The sequence below is a fragment of the Gekko japonicus genome, unplaced genomic scaffold (genome assembly GCF_001447785.1).
Source record: "Gekko japonicus isolate JY-2015 unplaced genomic scaffold, Gekko_japonicus_V1.1 scaffold1193, whole genome shotgun sequence".
NCBI lineage: Eukaryota > Metazoa > Chordata > Lepidosauria > Squamata > Gekkonidae > Gekko > Gekko japonicus.
Window position 1 is genome coordinate 549,863 of NW_015164222.1, and position 18,080 is coordinate 567,942.

Here is an 18,080-nt window from a genome sequence, read left to right on the forward strand (position 1 = left end):
CTCGCTAGTCTCCCATTGGTGTGAAGCACAGAGACCACGAAGAAGATAAACAGGTTGCTTACCAGTAACTGGTGATCTTCGAGTGGTCATCTGTGCATTCACACCACCCGCCCTCCTTCCCCTCTGCTGTCAGCTCCTGATTTTTTGATAGGTGTTGATTGGCGGCGGTGCTTTGAAGGAACTGGCGGGATCTCCACGCCTGTCCCCTCTGAGCATGCGCGCTGGGGTTCCTGCGCATGCTCAGTGGGACTCGCGCGAAAATCCTTTGAAACATAGCTTGCTACAGCACCGGTCGGGTCAGCGCAGGCGCACTAAACCCATTGGTGTGAATGCACAGATGACCACTCGAAGATCACCAGTTACTGGTAAGCAACCTGTTTTTACAGCTTCTAACCGTTAACTTCCATACAAATAGTAGGTACTCACAGTAATTTCAGGAGATTTGTCAGATAACAAATAACCAAGGTCACTGTTGGTCATAGATTTTGTAGAAGAAAGGAGGGGATGGATGCTTAACCTGACTTCCTACCGTGTGTGTATTCCAATAAAGGCTTGTCTGTCTCTGAAAGCCAATACACTATAGTGGTTAGAGTGTCAGACTGGTATCTGGGAGACCTAGGCTGGAGTCCCCATTTTGCCCTGGAAGCTTGCACAGTGACTTTGGGCCAGTAGCACACAGGGAGAAGTTTCAATGGGTGAAATTTATGGAGAAGGAAGAGTTAACATAGGCACACACTTTGCACAGCCTGTATCCAAACAGACAAGTTCTTTGGCAACTTGAATGCAGGGAGGTGACCCTGTGTCCAGTCCTTTCAGTTTTGCAGATATTGGGGTGGATATTGGGGTGGATCCAACCAAGAAGCCTTTCTTCAGCTTAAGGAGCTTTTCTGTGGTATAAGTGGTTCTTCCCCCAATAGAAGGACACTTGAAGTTGGAGGATGGCGCCTTAGTTTGAAGGAAGGATTCACACTTGAGCCCAATGGAAATGTTTTAACAAATAAATGCATAAATAGATTTTTGCCCAGTGGAATGGTGTGATCCACCCTGTTATTGTAGGATTAGAGGCTCCTCAGATTCCAGCCTTCATCTAGTAGGTGAGAAAGCCTTTGTGTTAATGGCCCTATTTGGTGACCAAGGGGAGGTGTTGTCCTCATCAAAAACTGATCCATCCTGGAATTCACAAGTAATTTTTACCACTTTCTGGGCCAATGAGTCATTGTATGTAGCTGTCATTCCTGGTTAAACATAGATAGGCTGCATGGCTGTTGCATACCTATTTCATTCAGTCTGATTCTCATTTCACAGGCAGAAATTTATTATCCCAGACAAATGAGACATTTTTGACCATATCATGCTTTGTTTTACCTTTCAGCAACTGTCCCGGAGTGCATAGATGAGGATGGGAATAAGAAAAGAGTAAGTATATATGAAGTTGATCAGATTTTTAGATAAGATGACTTGGGAATGATCAATTCTTACTCCTCAGGCCCAATCTATCTATTTTATCTGATCCCTGGCAGATCTACCAGATTTTAATCAAGAGGTAATAAGAGATTTCTTCCAGGATTTCACTATAAGCATGTGGGGGGGGGGAAATGCTTTTGTGTTGAAATACCAGACATCCCACACTTTAACTTTACAACTATTTGTAGATTTTGTGTGCAGTGCCTTGACCATGCCTAAGCTCACCATCTCCCATAGTTGTGAAATCTTTCTTGCAAGGTGGAGCCACTTTTTAAATGGATCCTGCCCCGTTATGAGGGGGCTTGGGGGGTGTACAGAATGCGTTTCCAGCTCTGGAACCCCAGTCTTGAGAAAAATAAAGAGAGGAGAGTATCATAGCATAGGCTGCTCACATGCTTTGTCTAGATGCAGAAGGTCTCGGGTTCAATCTGAGGCTGAATCTACATATGCATTTTAGAAACAGCTTGGTGCCGCTGTTATCCCATGTGGTTTAGAACTGCTGCGCCTCTGCTTTCAAGTTAGCATTAGGGGAGCTATCCACTTTGTCTTTTTTTTCAGTTATCTAATCACAATCTATTGTTCATCACTAGATGGCCCCTGGGGGTTACTGGAGTGTTCTGGGACTGGAATGAGAGGCCCCACAGTGGAATGGTAGCCCCTGGGGTTAGCAGGAGTATTCTGGGACTGGAATAACCGGCTCCAGAGTGGAACGACAGCCCCGGAGGTAGGAGATGTGTCCTGGGACTGTAATGATAGGCCTGGCATTCCAGTTCCAGGACACTCCTCTTACTCCAAGGGGATGTCATTCCACCATTGGGCCTGTCATTCCACTCCCAGAACTCAACTGCTACCCCTAGGGGCTGTCATTCCACTCTGGGGCCTGTTATTCCAGTCCGATAACACTGCTGCTACCCCCAGGGGCTGTCATTCCACTCTGGGGCCAGTCATTCCAGTCCCAGAACACTTCTGTTACCCCTAGGGTCTGTCATTCTTACCCCTGTGAACTTAAAAATGAGAAACGCCATGACGACAAGGCAGGAATTGCAACTTTTTGAGCCAAATGCAAGCTCTTACTCAAAAAAGCTGCTGACTGTGCATTGCCCAGTCATATTCAGTGATTATAAATTTAATAAACAGATAAATTTCAAATAAAATTTTTGAAAGCAGATAGATAAGTTTTGGAAGATAAGATTTGAGGGCTGGTACATAGCTATGAAGGAGCTGCGGTGGCTCAAGTGGTTAAGACGCTGAACTGCAGGCTGTGGAAGGTCAGTAGTTCAGCTGTTCGAGACTCGAGTGCCGCATGACGGAGTGGGCTCCCATCTCTAGTTCCAGCTCCTGCCAACCTAGCAGTTCGAAAGCAAGAAATTGCAAGTAGATAAATAGGTACCACTTCAGTGGGAAGATAACAGCATTCTGTGCACTTTGGTGTTTAGTCATGCCGGCCACATGACCACGGAAACGTCTTCGGACAGCGGTGGCTCTTTGGCTTTGAAACGGAGATGAGCACCACAACCCTAGAGTCGGATTCGACTGGCTTTCGAGCAAGGGAACCTTTACTTTTACCTTTTCCTTTACATAGCTATGAAGAAATAGAGCCAAGCGGGAATAAAATTAGAAACGCTATTTCTGGATTTAAACATTTTGAAGTAAATGAAAGCCCTTACTGCACCAGTAGTGAACTTAAAAATGTTCAGTCGGTCTGTAAAAGGGATCAAGAAATAAAAGCTTCAAAACAAGATAAAAATTTTTAAAATTATTTTGGGGGCTAGCTAGTAAAAAGAGGAAAGAGTACTGTTGGAATCGAACCACAAGTTACCGCCTAGTTTATTGTGCGCCACCAGTTGGAATGATTTAAGAATTAGCAGAGCAATGGCTCAAAAATGTCTGCATTAGGTTGACAGCGCAACGAAACCAGAAAGGAGGGGTTAGAGCAGCAAAGAACAGCATTCATTTAAACCAGTGTGGAGCGGCTATGACAATGGAGTCACTACCAGGGGTCGGGAAACATGCAGACACTGATTTTTATACTGGCACACTGCCAGCATGAAACCAGATGCAAATGTAGACAGTTTGTTGGGGGACGGGAGCGAAAATGTCAGGAAACCGGCAAGAAACACACATTTGGATTCAACCTGAGTTATCTCTAGTTGAAAGGATCTTCGGCAGCAAGACTAAGAAAGGCCCCAGTGCTGGTACGGCTAAACCAGTGTTCTGAGTCATTTTATAAGGAGCTCTGGAGGTTCAAAGTATCATTCTTCTCCTCCACTCCGGAGAATGTGGGAGTTGTTCATCAAGGCTGGACAGCCACTTGTCTTGCAGAGCATCTCCAGATGGCCCTCATTTTGCAAGCTTTAGGTATGAAAAGGAGTAAAAGCTAGGTTCATTCAAGGTACGATGGCTTTGCATCTGAAGGTTCTTAACCATGGAATGAGCACATAAACCCAAAGAAGTCAATGAACATAAAACTCCCTCTGAGAGGAAGCCTGCTTGATTCCTTTTCTGGCACGCTGGGAGAACCATCTGTTTTGATTGACTTTAACCTTAACCAGTCTCCGTGTGCGTATTATTACCATTTCTGTTTCTCTATTTTGTGGCTGGGAGTTTGTCTGATTTCCTTGTATAGCAGATTTCTTGGCTCACTCTAGATGTCTGCTTAATTAATTATTTTAAAAAATAAGTTTAAAAAAAGAATATGGCTTAGTTACTATTATACAGTTCTTCAGTCTGTGTCTGACGAATGGGACATGTAATTATCAAAGAAAAGCAGAGCCACCTTAGTTGATCTCCACAGCTGTATGAAGAACCTTTGTGTTGCTTTACTTCCCATGAATTGAGACAGAAGAGAGCACAATTAAAATATCTCATTTACTGCCTAAATATTTCTTAGCCCTTTAAAAAAATCCTGAAATGATTCTTTTATAGCTTCCAATAAGCTCTTAAGCCTTTCCTTGAAAATCCAACAAATTTCCAGCTAACTCTTAGGAGGAGTTCTTCACAAAAAATAAAATCAAATCTGAATTTCCTAACCACCCACATAGGTCTACAAAGAGAAAAAAAATCCTACTGAATATCTTATATCAATATTCATGTCTACAGATCCGGCAGCTCTGTTAGTTCTAGTAAAATCACAGCTGTAGGAAAAGTACCTCTGTACAGCACTTTTTTCTAGTGTATACATCATTGCCAAGAGAAGATAATGCATTATGCTGGGTCCACCCTAAGGAAACGTCACCTTTCAAAATACATTCAAGGAATTCTAGTTGAGCTGGTTTAGAGAAGTTGTCCTGGTCTGGTTGTGTTGTGACACCCTGGGATACTTAGCGAGGCGTGGAAGAGGAGGAGGAGGAGAGTTGGATTTATACCCCTCCCTTCACTCAGAGTCTCAGAGTGGCTTACAATCTCCTTCCCTTCCTCTCCCCACAACAGACACCCTGTGAGGTAGGTGGGGCTGAGTGAGAGAACTGCTCTTAAGAGAACAGCTCTGAGAGAAGTGTGTGTGGCCCAAGGTCACCCAGCAGCTGCATGTGGAGGAGTGGGGAATCAAATCTGTTTCTCCAGATTAGAGCCCGCCGCTCTTAACCACTACACCAAACTGTGCATGTGTTTAGAGCAAGTGGGAGACCAAACTTCTCCTTCTCCCTCCTTCTCCAAATGGTTGATGTGAACTGCAATGGCAAATCCCATGGAGGCCCAAATAAAGTGATTCTGGTCCCGTGTTTGACAAGAAAGAATCACTTTAAATGCTGTGTCATCAGGCATTTGCTTGGAGTGCCCAGTTCACACTAAGCATTATCTTTGTAGTAGAAGGAAGGGGGTTAGGTTGTTCCTTCACTGTGTGAGAAGATTACTTCCTAGTGTGAATGGGGACTGAGCTTCAGCAAAAGCTGTTTAGCTTCAGAAGCTAGTACAAGGTACTTCCATGTTCAGAGGCTATAAACCACTGAATACCAATGCCAGGAGGCAACACCAAGGGAAGACCTCAGCCTCTATGGGCCTGTTGTTGGACCTCTAGAGGTTGGCCATTGTGTGAGACAGGATGCTGGACTAGATGGACCACTGGTCTGATCCATTAGGTCTCTTCTTATGTTTTTAAGGTTCAAGTCCTAGACAGAAGTACCAATATTTTGAATGTACTTGTGCATTTACAGTGTAGACCTAAGTTTGTCTGAAAAATTTCATTGTGATGGTGGTAAAGGAATCCATGGCCCACCCTTGGAATCTCTATCTACTTCTGAGGTTTAACCAAGGACATTCAAAAAGGCAACTTGTCAAAGGCAGATAGCTCAAGATAGGTAGCCGTGTTAGTCTGTCTGTAGCAGTAGAAAATAGCGAGAGTCCAGTAGTACCTTAAAGACTAACAAAATATGTGGAAGAGATGAGCTTTTGTGATTCACCAATGCTGATTCACCAAGCAGCCGTGCGGGAAAATGACGGAGCCAGCCAGAAGATGTCTACACCGGGCAGTGACGGCGTGTGCAATTAAAGTGAATATATGTTGTCTTCCCTATCCCCTACGAACATTGTTAGTCTCTTGTCTATATATGGAGTAACTGTATATCACTTTGAGCCCACTGGGGAAAGCGATTAATAAATGGAAAGTATTATCATCATCATCATCATCATCATCATCATCATCATCATCATCATCATCATTATTATTATTATTATTTCTCCACGCCTATTACTCCTCTGCATATCTCACCTAAATCCAATCATGCCTGCTCTTGTCACCTGCTAGTGTCATTTGCCTGCTAATGGCATTAGGCATCTGAAATCACTCCACTTTCCAATAAATAGGATAGATGGACTCCCATTCTAGCTGTATCTGAAGAAGTCACTCACGAAAGCTCATACCCTGCTACATATTTTGTTAGTTTTCAAGGTACTACTTGTCAACGGCAGTTCTTGCTAAAGCAAGAAAGCAAGTGTTTGAGATTTTAATTTGTTCATTAATCTGTCCTGGAAAGGAAAAGGGAGGAAACTTTCCAAGACTACCAACAGGAATTGAGGATTTACCATTGTCCACTAGAAAATTTCCACAAATACCTTTTCACCTTGTAACATGAGAACCTTAATATCCAAAGGCAGTAAGCCTCTGATTGTCAGTGCTGGGAGGTAACATCAAGGGAGGCCCTCAGCCTCTATGCCTTGTTTGTTTGGCCCTCCAGAGTAGCTGGTTGGCCAATGCATGAAACAGGATGCTGGACCAGATGAACCACTGGTCTGGTCCTGCAGGGCACCTCTAATGTTCATTGCAATGGGGGAGGGAGGCATTTCTGTATGGTGGACTCCAATGCAGGAATATAATGACATTTCTGCAGCAGAGAAAATAGCCTTCAACATGTATAGGGATTAGGCTTGCTATTTGCTTGCCTGTAGTGGGTAAATCTCCCACCGTCAGCCTCAATCCTGCACCCTCGAGAAATAAAGGAGCAGAAGAAAAAATGGCTGGAGAATGACCTCCATTGTGGTGCTGTAGGAATTTTGCCTTCTCTGTGGTCTTTGCTATAGGGATAGGGGGCAATGTCTTGAGTGCCACCTGGTTGTGCCTTCACATATTCCCCAAATTCCACCCTCCCCAAGCACTGCCCTCGAAATCTCTGGTGTTTTCTGAGACAGTGCTGGCAAACCCAATGGACTTTCTTATCTACCCCAAGATTCTAAGGTCTAGTTCAGGTTCTCCTGAACTGCCCATGTGGACACAGCCATTTCATGGAAATATTGTCTGACCTGGTGCAACCCCACTCATTGCTGACACTTCCTTTGTGTTCAAGTGATGAATCCAAACAGGTCACCATGCTTAAGTGAATCACTGCAGAGAGACAGTTAGCAACTGATGCAGTGTAACCACACTTCCTGCCTCTGCACAGCTGCATTCACAGGGGCGTTCTGCATTAGAACATCCAAAGTGGCCCTCAAGTCTTCTCTCATCTTCAGATGTTGGATTTCTGCTTCAGCAGCCTGGAATAGCAGTGATTTATTACCGTCATAGAGTGAGCTTCATAATGAGAACACTTCCTAAAATAATTTTTATGTTCCCTTTCAAGAGATGAGCATGAAATTATTTTATTGATTCCAGTGCCCTGGCTTAAAAGCAGGGCTAAGTATGTCAACAGGCAGAGCTCCAAGTTCCTCTCTGATCTAGCACAGCATCATGCAAAATGGTTAAGGTCTGGGTGCCTATTTGTAGCACTAGCCATGATCCCATCGAAACAAAGGGCTTCTGAGCCCCACCGATTTCCGTAGGATTGATCAAAGAATGTATTTAATTTTCCTGTTGGAATCAGTGGGTCACGATGAGTATTTCAGTATGTCGTTAATAATTTTGCATCCATGGAAGGTGTGACTTTTTAATTGTTTCATTGCCCCTGACTCTCTTGATAGCCTGAAGACAGTGTTCTTTTACTTGGTAGTTTTGATTGTTGCAGCTCAAAGAAGCCATTGACTCTTTCAAAGACATTTTGGACATTATTTTCACATGAGCATGTCATTTTGCACAGCCTGGGGACAAATGGACGCTGCTGGATCAGTGTCATACAGTGACGTGCTTGCCAGGAGGATTCACATCTCTGGAGAGCCACCGAATCAATTGTGAGAGGGTGCCCAGGCCCTCGTGTCGCAACAGCATGCCTGCACTGAGAGTGGAAGAAACATGTGGCTGTCGCTGGGTGTGTCCATGTGAGTAGGCTGGTGCCTTTATGTGCGGGCTTCATGGATTTCTCTCTTTTCAGGTGTGCTGGATAAGGTCAGGTGCAGATTGGGCCCTTGGCAATTTATGGTGTGGAACTTAACAATTAAAACTTGTTGAAACAGACTTGCAACTGATAAGGAAGTAAGGGAAGCTGGAGAGGATTGTTGTCAGCGTATGGGAGAGAGCCATTAGCCAGGGTTTCTCATTTGTTATTCAACTCAGAAATTTCCTGCAGTAGATTTCCCCCCACCAGGCGCAAAACTGAAGTTTTCTCCTACTTATCCCATGTTTTCGGAATCCCCAGTTTTAGTGAGTTCTGAAAATGTGCGGGAAGAAGGAGAAAACTTTGGGTTTGCACCTGATGAGAAAAAATCTACTGCAGAAAATTCTACATAATGTGCAGTTTTAAGAAGAAGAAGAAGAAGAGTTTGGATTTATAACCTGCCCTTCACTCAGAGTTTCAGAGTGACTTACAAACTCCTTTCCCTTCCCTTCCCCACAACAGACACCCTGTGAGGTAGGTGAGGCTGAGAGAGCTCTTTCCAGAACTGTCCTTGAGAGAACATCTCTGACAGAACTATGGCTTCCCCAAGGTCATCGAGCAGCTGCAAGTGGAGGAGTGGGGAATCAAACCCAGTTCTCCCAGATTAGAGTCTGCACACTTAACTACTAAACCAAACTGGCAAAAACGTCAATGAGGGGAATTCCACTGCAGAAATGGTCTCAAGCTACCTCTCTTAGCAGCTAACAGAGGATGAAGTGGGGTAAAATAGCTGCTAAGAAGGAGCAAATGGGAGGTACGCAATAGAAGGAGAAATCCAGTTGCTCCCTCCCTATCGTGTGCACATTGCATGCCAACAAATGTAACAGAACAGAGCTGCCATTTTGGGGGGAGGGTAAATTACCTTCAGGAAGGGAGGATTTGGGCCAGGGAAGCTGCAGGAGTAGGTCATTGCATCTTTACCCCAAGCAACCCTTTCTCGAGACTGTTTTTTTGCTTTTCAAAAAGTCACCCAAGGTTCTGTTGCACATGTTTCCACGTAATGTGCAATTAGGCCCTTTGATTGTAATCCCCTACGGTTTTCCTTGCCTGCCAACAGGGCGCCTTCAAAGTTCTTCAGAAGACCTGCAGGGCTCCCCCGCCCGTGATGAGCATAATGCGTCGTCTGCCATTTCATTCTAAATGAGCACAATTCCTATTCTGTCTAAATAAAGGTTTGGGTTCTGCCTTGCCTCCAAAAATGGGATGCAAGAATGGAAAAAGTCCGCAATGTCCCAGAGCTGGAGGAAATATTCAGTGATCCATAAAGCATGTATTTTCTCTACTGCTTCCTTTTCTGTAGATCAGGAACATAGACGGAGCTCCTAGGATTGTCTTCCATGGCTCTATTTAGCCAGTGTAGCAGTTGAACTAGGATCTGGGAGACCCCGGTTCAAACCTCCACTCTGCCATGGAAGCTTGCTGGTTGACCTTGGGCTGGTCACACACTCTCAGCCTAACCAACCTCACAGGATTGTTCTGAGAATAAAATGGAGTGCAAGAGAATGATATAGGCTGGTTGGGGCCCCACTGGGGAGAAAGGCAGGTTATAAACGAAGTTAGCTAATGAATTAATTGCCCTTTTGTAGGCACATGCATGGGAAGTTCAACAAAGCATATAGTCACCTTTGATGGACTGGATTTTAAACTGACGGGCAATTGTTCGTATACACTATTTGAAGATAAAGAACATGATATCAAAGTGGTTCTTCACAATGGGGCCTGCAGTTCAACCCCCAAACTCAACTGTATGAATTCCATTGAAGTAACGCATCAGTCCATATCTGTGAAGCTCTTCAGCAACATGTCGGTAAGCCACTACTATGAAAAGAATACTGGCTGGGTGGGGGGTTACATAAAGAGATTACCATCCTTTGTTTTAAGTTGGTTGTAGCAACAGTGAGTAATGGCCAGTTGATGTTTCTTGAGTAAGCAAAGAAGGCTGGTGGCTACAGCTCCAACAACATGTGAATTTTCCGGTTCTCTAATGTTTGAGCAATCTTGTTTCATCCCTCCCCGAATCCTTTGAAAAGAAATCTGAATTTGGCTGACTCTTTAATGCTAGTAGGATGTCTTACACTTTCTTTTTAACATCTTTTTTCTTGCTTTAAGCTACTAGCACTTTAATAGCTTTAAAAATTCCTTTATGGGAATTGTTTAAAGAATCCTACATTTGTCTGAAATGAATGGTGTAACTTCTTGATCCCCTTCAACAAGGTAGGACTGGGCCGGTGTTAGCCTCTTCTTTAGATTTCTTTTGGGGCATCTGCTATTGGCACTATGTGTGACCCCATAACCAGCAATCTTTCCCAGAAAGGTGGAGCCTGAAATACACATTTCAGAACTATGCATGTTCTCATTTTGCTCCAGACCGATGCTGCTGTGAAATCCCAAACGTCCTGCTACTACTGGCTTTGCAGCAAGCTTGTACTAGGAACTAGCCATGGACATAATTTATCTATGGAACTCAACTATACTGAACGTATATCTACCTGTGTAAAAGCCATACCTTTATTTCTGTACGTGGAGATTCTCTAGAGCTGTCCTTGATAGTAACTGTTGAGAGACCAAAATCGCTTGAGCGTATTCTCCACAGGGTAATCTTCACTGAATCTTCACATTCCTGTTGTTGTCAAAAAGTCCATGAGCTATTGCTGTTGTGTTTTTTGCTGAAAGAAAAGGTTAAGTTGTTGTCTACTTTTTCAAATAGGTTACCGTGAATGATGAATTGTCCACCCTTCCATATAACGATGACCATTTTGAAGTCAATGTTTACGGAGCAATAATGCATGAAATCAGATTCTCTCGTCTGGGGCACATCATCTCCTTCACTTCAAGAAACAATGAGTTTACTTTTCAACTCAGCCCAAAGAGTTTTGCTCCGCAAACCTATGGCCTTTGTGGTATGTTGCAAAATGTACATTTGACTGGTTAGCCTCCCTGGTGGAGGCCGTGTCAGGCTGGGCATTGGAGCACCCTACACTGATAGTCCTGGGTGACTTCAATGTCCATGCCGACGATGCAGCCTCCACACAGACAATGGACCTGGTGTTGTCCATGGTGACACTGGGACTCACCCAGTGTGTAGTGGCTCCCACCCACCGGGCGGGGCATATGCTTGACGATCTTGTTTGACTATACATTACATTGTCCCGCATCCTTCCTAGGTCCACCATGAGGACTTATGATCAGACGTGCTTAGTGATTTCTGTGCTTGAACTCAATCCATAAGGGTGCAGACGTATGATTTGGATAAGGACTACAGCTTGGGCAGAGAAGGGGCATGCAGTGCAATCCAATGCAGAGTTACTCCAGTCTAAGCCAATTAAGTACAGTGGGCCTAGACTGGAGTACCTCTACATAGAATTGCACTGTTACTCTTCCTTATACGCACCATCCTCCCAACCTGAAATGAGGCCAGGGAGCCATTATTTTCCCCAATGGGGAAACTGACATGTAGCCCTCATTACCTGTAAGTTTCCCCAATAGGAAAAATGTCAGATCCCTGGAATCATTTCAGGTTCGGAAAGCAGTGCTGAGTGGGAGAGGCTTAGACCCCCTTCTACAGGCCTGTGTGCACCAAGAAACTGAGTCCCAAACCTGCAGTTCACTAGGCAAATCTAATCAATGGCTCTTGTGGTGGCTCTGTAAGGACACAAGTAAAATGCAGCAAACAGTCGGGCTCCTTTGTCTTATTGATCACTAAATCTGAGTAGCTCTTTTTCTCCTTGTTGGACATTCTGACAGATTAAAAAATTCTGCCACTAGTAACTTTTCAGTTTCCAATAAGATCAAGACAATGTGGCAGAAATTATTTCATTTGCCTCTTAACAAAAAAAGAGAGAGTGGACAGGATTTTTCTTAGACTTTCCAGTTTCATGCCTGGCGTAAGGCCAAGCTTTAAAGCAACATGGGCCTTAATCAATGGAACTAACTTTATGAACTAACGTTATTCAAGGGCTATAACAAAATAATAGCTTTGGTAATGAACTCTTCTTGCTATGAGATGTTCTAATTGCCATCCAGGAACTGTTTAATACAAAATGCCAATATGGTCAAACGGATAGTGTTTGTAGAGGGCCAGGCAACCTTGATGGGCTGGGAAACCAATAGAATCAGGTGATCCAGTAGCCTTTCATTTCATTTCTTTTAGTTTATTTCCTTCATTTATACCCTCTTTCCTTCCCAATGGGGAGCATCTTTGTCCTGTACTCCACTTTATCCCCTGTTAGTAGCCAGTTTAGGAAGGATTTGTGTGTTCCTTGTTGCACCTGATTTCACCTGCAGCACAGCAGAAATGCACTAAATAAATGGTATCTTTCCTGCCTTTCCCCATCTGCTGCAAGTCCTCCGAGCCCCTCAGAATTATATCTCAGCGGATGCCCAGGGGTCAAAGTGGGGGTGCTGCATTGAGAGGGGAGAGTTGCCTTCTTTCTCTTCTGCAAGTAGTCGTATCTTACGTGAGCGGAAAGGCAATTTAGCATCCAAGCCAATGTGACTTAGAAGAGGCGCTGGTTGGGGTGGGGGAGTTTGGTGGTATCTCGGAGATTAACAATATTTATTCCAGCATGTGTTTTCATGAGTCAGAGCTTCACATCCCTCTGGGAATCTGCTCAGAGGAAACATTTGTAGGAATTTCGACAGGGAGTTATAATAGCTTTAGGAAGTTAAGCAGCATTTTTCAGGCGACCAAATTTTTGGTGCAGCTCTGTATCATCTTTGTAACAAATACTTTTTAAAATGGCTAACATATTGCAAGGGCTCTTCTGTCTTGCTCTCTTAGGGATTTGTGACCAAAACAGTAACAATGACTTCATACTGAAGGATGGCTCCATTGCACCTGACAGTGGCACCTTTGTCCAAGAGTGGGCCATAACACAACCGGGGACGACCTGTGAAGTCAACAAAGCTGACAGATGCACTGAGCACGCCACCACCAAATGCAGCATTTTGCTCTCTAATCAGTTTTATGGGTGCCACCACCTCATTCCTCCAAATGCGTTCTATGCAGCATGTGAAGAAAACAACTGCCATGGGGATGAAGTATGTGAGATTGTGTCCTCCTATGCTCACCTCTGCAGGACGCAAGGGATCTGTGTGGAATGGAGAACGCCAGAGTTCTGCCGTAAGGATTCTGTTGTTTATTATAGAAAATGCAATCTGATACTTTCCTTACTCCATGTGGCTTTGGTAAAGGGCAAAACCACAAAATGGCCAATTTATTTTCTTAACTATTGACACAAGTAGCATACATACATTCCAAGATATTCCCTAAAAATGCACCATTTTATTTAAACAATTATCCACTCAGCTTCAAAATTCTTATTAATTAATTAATTTTGCAGTCAAGGGACTGTGAGAAAAGAAAAAATTAAATATAGTATATGGTAAGGCTCCACAGCAATCCCCTTTCCTGGCCCAGACTGAGACCCGTTGAGCAAGAACAGTTTCTAGAAACATTTCTCAGGTTATAGCTGGAAATTTGCAGTGTAGTTGGTACACATGCCCTGCGTGAACGAGCCCTTCTAACTCTTCCCCCAACAGACTGACAGTGCAATCCTAAACCAAGTTATATTCTTCTAAACACAGACTGAGGGCCATGGCTTCCTTTACTGAGTCAATCCATCTCACGTTGGGTTTTCCTCTGTTCCGGCTGCCTTCAACTTTTCCTAGCATTATTGTCTTTTCCAGTAGCTCTTGTTGTCTTATGATGTGACCAAAGTATGATAGCTTCAATTTTAGCCACTAGGGGGAGTTCAGGCTTAATTTGATAAAGAATAGAAGGAGATGCATCTACATTATTAGTGTGGATCTAAAACACAAAAAAGGGGTTACTGAAGGGCATAATTCTGGTTGGGGATGTGCAGTGACACACTAAATAGCTAGACATAGGAAAGAAACTTTTCCTCTACCATCTCTCATGTACTGTTCTGGCAGGAGCTGCAGATTTTGGATTTAACACCTGGCTAGATAGAGTAAATGTGCAGACCTGGTCTTAAACTGCCACACCATTATGCTTTCTTCATTACCCCTTGATTAAAAATCGCACACACACACCAAGTCCCAAACCCGGAAGCTGATCCTACAGGAACCTTTCATCCTTTTGGAATCCAAGTCTTATGAGGAAAGGCTGAAAGAGTTGTGTATGTTTAGCCTGGGAAAGAGAAGGCTTAGAGGGGGCATGATTGCAGTCTTCAAATATTTGAAGGGCTGTCATGTAGAAAATGGAGCAGATCTATTCTCTCTTGCTCTGGATTGCAAGACTAGATCTAATGGGTGGAAATTACAAGGGAGTTGTCACCGGCTAAATATCAGGAGACTCTTTGTAACTGTAAGAGTGGTTGAGCAGTGGAACAGACTGCCTCGGGAGGTGGTGGATGCTCCTTCACTGGACATTTTCATGATGTGTAAGCTATAGAAGGGGGTGTGTGTGTGTGTGTGTGTGAAGTGCCATAAAGTCACTCCAGTCTTATAGCGACCCTATGAATTAATGACCTCCAAAACATCCAATCATTAACAGCCTTGCTCAGGTCTTGCAACTTGAGGGCTGTGGATTCCATGGTTGAGTCAATCCATTTCACGCTGGATTGACTTTTCTGCTGCCTAACTTTTCCTAGCATTATTGTCTTTTCCAGTGACTTTTGTCTTCTCATAAAGTTACCAGTTTGGTCATTTTAGCTTCTTGGGAGACTTTAGGCTCGATTTGATCCAGAATAGAAGGGGAGGCATCTACATTATTAATGCGGATTTAAAACACAAAAAGTGGTTTACCAGATGGAAACAGAGTCCCTTTCTTAGAGGACCGTGTGACACGTGTTTGGGATAGCGCCGTTGTTGCAAGACAGTGTTTTAAGAAACAGCATGCTGCTCTATGTGGAATAATCTGAGAGAGCAGAGAGTGCTCTGCCTGCCATTTCCTGGATTTAGTGGGACAGCCAGCTCTCCCCAGCCGCAGCATCCAAGGTGCAGGCATTTTAATAACCTTTCTGAATTCCTCAGATTCTCAGCTTGTGACAAAGCAGCCCAAAAGAGCTTCCCCATTTAACGACCAGTACACATGTATTAACAATGGCATCCTCTTTTCTTTTTCTTACGAGCAGGTGCATGTCTTACAGGGGCCAGAAATAGCACTGCCAATTACAGGGATATTACACAGAAGGCATTAATGACTCAATAGAAAGAGTAGCTTCATCGCTGTAATACAGCAAACCAGTAGAAATGTACACCGATTTGCGGAACCAAATTGAACCTATATGTGTAAGTTTTAGTTGTGGTTCTTGGGAAGCCATCTGTTTCCAGAGCTACAATACCATTCGTTGTTGAACTCCCAGGCATGTTGAGCAAAAGAGCTATCATTGTCACGTCCTTTGTGAAACCTTAGTTGAAGAAGTATAAGCACTTGTAGAGATGTCATGGCCGGGAAGGGGGGAACGAGACAAAACATTTGAGGGAAAATTTTTCCCTATTCTGAGAACTATTTTTCAGTTTTTCCCCAATGGAAAAATGGACAAATTTGTGGGGGAGCACTGAAAAAACAACAACCTCTTATGAAATATTTTATCTTTTGAATGACAGAACTCCTCTTTTTAAGACAATGCGTAACTCACTCGAAATGTGTAGCTCAAAGTTTTGCATGGGAGATAATCTACAGCATTAGATAATGATGATGATGCCTATGTATGCTGTGGACATATGCAGCATACTTTCAAGGATGTGTTTATTGTTGAAATGTGAATAATTTTGGCAACAGCAACTGTACTATAATGAGTTTGAGGATGTGTGTTGCCGTGAAATAACTTGGGATCTAAAGGAGACTTGAGCTGTGTGTGGCTGTGAGCTCTGAAGTCAACACAAATGCAACAATCGTCCTGTCAGCATTTTGCCTCATCAGTCCTTGCAGCAAAACAATTGGTTGTAGACAGATGCTGCCTCTTGTTTCGGAAAATTTTGTCATCTCTGAAAATGACCTCACTGTCTGAGGAAGGGGAGTGCCTTTTAAACCTAAAAATAAAGTAATCCTTGGCTGGTCAGTAATCCCTAGGGATACATGTGAACCAGGGATGAATGTGTGCATGAGAAGAAATAGCAAGAGAACCATTTCGAGTCCTGGGACATGTCACAGCTCTTCAAGGTGAAAGAAAAAGAGGACCACAGAAATCTGCAATGATGTGCAGTGTGCCCAGTGCGCTTCCACAGCTAGACTTGGGAGCACAAAATGGCCCTGGGAAGACCTCCTGCCCCTCCCTCAGTGCCCCCAGGCCCACCCCTTCCCCCAACAGAGGGGGTGAGGAAGGAGGAAGAATGGTTGTGGCAGCGGCTTAGCTTGAGTCCATCTTTCACAAGGCAAGAGCCACTGGCTGCTTCTGATTTGTGGAGATAGCTTCTGCTGGCTCATGGTGGTGTCTTCCGACTCATACCACTTGCCCTGCTCATGGCAGAGGCAGTTCGCTCTCACCCCATGTGCAGTGGGGGCCACCAGCTGATGGTGGCTCCTGCTCACCTTGGATAGGGTGGCTTGGGGCAGGGTGGCCACAGGGAAAGGAGTAGGTCTCCAGGCCAATGGCCTACTGTGGCCTCAGTGGCAAATCTGTCCCTGATTGGAACAAAAGAGTGAAAGATTTTTTAATTTTATTTTATTTTCCCTAAGGAAGTGTGTGTGGAAGTGCATCAGGTGTATTACACATTATAATAAGTTTCTGGGTGTTTCCGCACTGGCTTTTACCCCACACTCACAGCCGTCATGTGTTGCAGCATTTTTGAATTCTACAAGTCGCCGTATATTTTTATTTCTGCATTGCCTCCCGTTTTTGCTCTTCATTTTCCCCTGGGTTATTTTTAAATTCTGCATTGTTCAGCTGTCAGTTCAGCTTCCTGCCATTGTTTCACAAGGTATGTGAATGCTGTTTTTTTGGCAGACTTCAACCCTCCACCCTGTTCCACAGCAGTGTAATGCAATGTAGAATCAGTCCTTTGAAGTATCCGTCTCCCCCTTCCTTTTCCAACCCCCTCGATAGCCACTCCTCCCCCCGCCCCTTTCCCAGCCCCCTTGGAGGCCATTTCCCCACCCACTCCCTTCTGCGTCTTCCTGGGGGAGGCAACAGTTGCAACTAAAGGGAAGCATTGCGTGGGTACAGTACGTGCTTTGAGTCCCGAATTAGGCGTGAGGGAAGGGGACTGAAAGAGTAGCCCAGTGGCGGTGAGCCAAACAGCATTGGGAGAGCAGAGAGGAGAAAAAGGGGAGGGTGCAGTGTGCCCAATCCCTTGGGTGTACCCTCGGCCAAGTTGCTGGCAAATTGGATGCCATGCTACACAGTTCACAAGTGACATTAATCACAATTAAGCAAAAGCTGTGAGTTTTGGTTGTAGAAGCAGAATGCATGATTTGCATATTCTGTGACTCCTGGGGGGGGTGGAATCCAGAGGTGTAGAATTGCAAGCATTTAATCTGGAGTAAAGGTAAACAAAGGAGCTGCGATGGCTCAAGTGGTTAAGACGCTGAACTGCAGGCTGTGGAAGGTCAGTAGTTCAGCAGTTCGAAACCTGGGTTGCCGCATGACAGAGTGAGCTCTTGTCTCTAGTTCCAGCTCCTGCCAACCTAGCAGTTCGAAAGCAAGAAATTGCAAGTAGATAAATAGGTACCACTTTGGTGGGAAGGTAACAGCGTTCCGTGTGCCTTGGTGTTCAGTCATGCTGGCCACATGACCACAGAAACGTCTTCGGACAGCGCTGGCTCTTCGGGGATGAGCACCGCAACCCTAGAGTCGGACTCGACTGGCTTTTGAGCAAGGGAACCTTTACCTTTACCTTTAAAGGTAAACAAAACTGGGTACGGAGAAATGGCAGAGTAAAACCCAGTGTGAAAAAAACTCTCTAACTCTTGAT

General features: G+C 44.3%; 1 protein-coding gene across 1 annotated transcript in view; it reads left to right on the forward strand.

Moving 5' to 3' along the window:
• The window catches only part of VWF (von Willebrand factor), a gene marked incomplete at its 3' end in the record, with an annotated part of 203,024 nt that overhangs the window by 167,098 nt on the left and 17,846 nt on the right, over window positions 1-18,080 (forward strand). Inside the window, exons 34-38 of the mRNA XM_015408541.1 lie at window positions 1,373-1,416; window positions 7,968-8,145; window positions 9,788-10,008; window positions 10,909-11,101; window positions 12,982-13,323. Coding sequence (XP_015264027.1) covers window positions 1,373-1,416; window positions 7,968-8,145; window positions 9,788-10,008; window positions 10,909-11,101; window positions 12,982-13,323 — 978 coding nt within the window. The remainder of the gene's footprint in view (window positions 1-1,372; window positions 1,417-7,967; window positions 8,146-9,787; window positions 10,009-10,908; window positions 11,102-12,981; window positions 13,324-18,080) is intronic.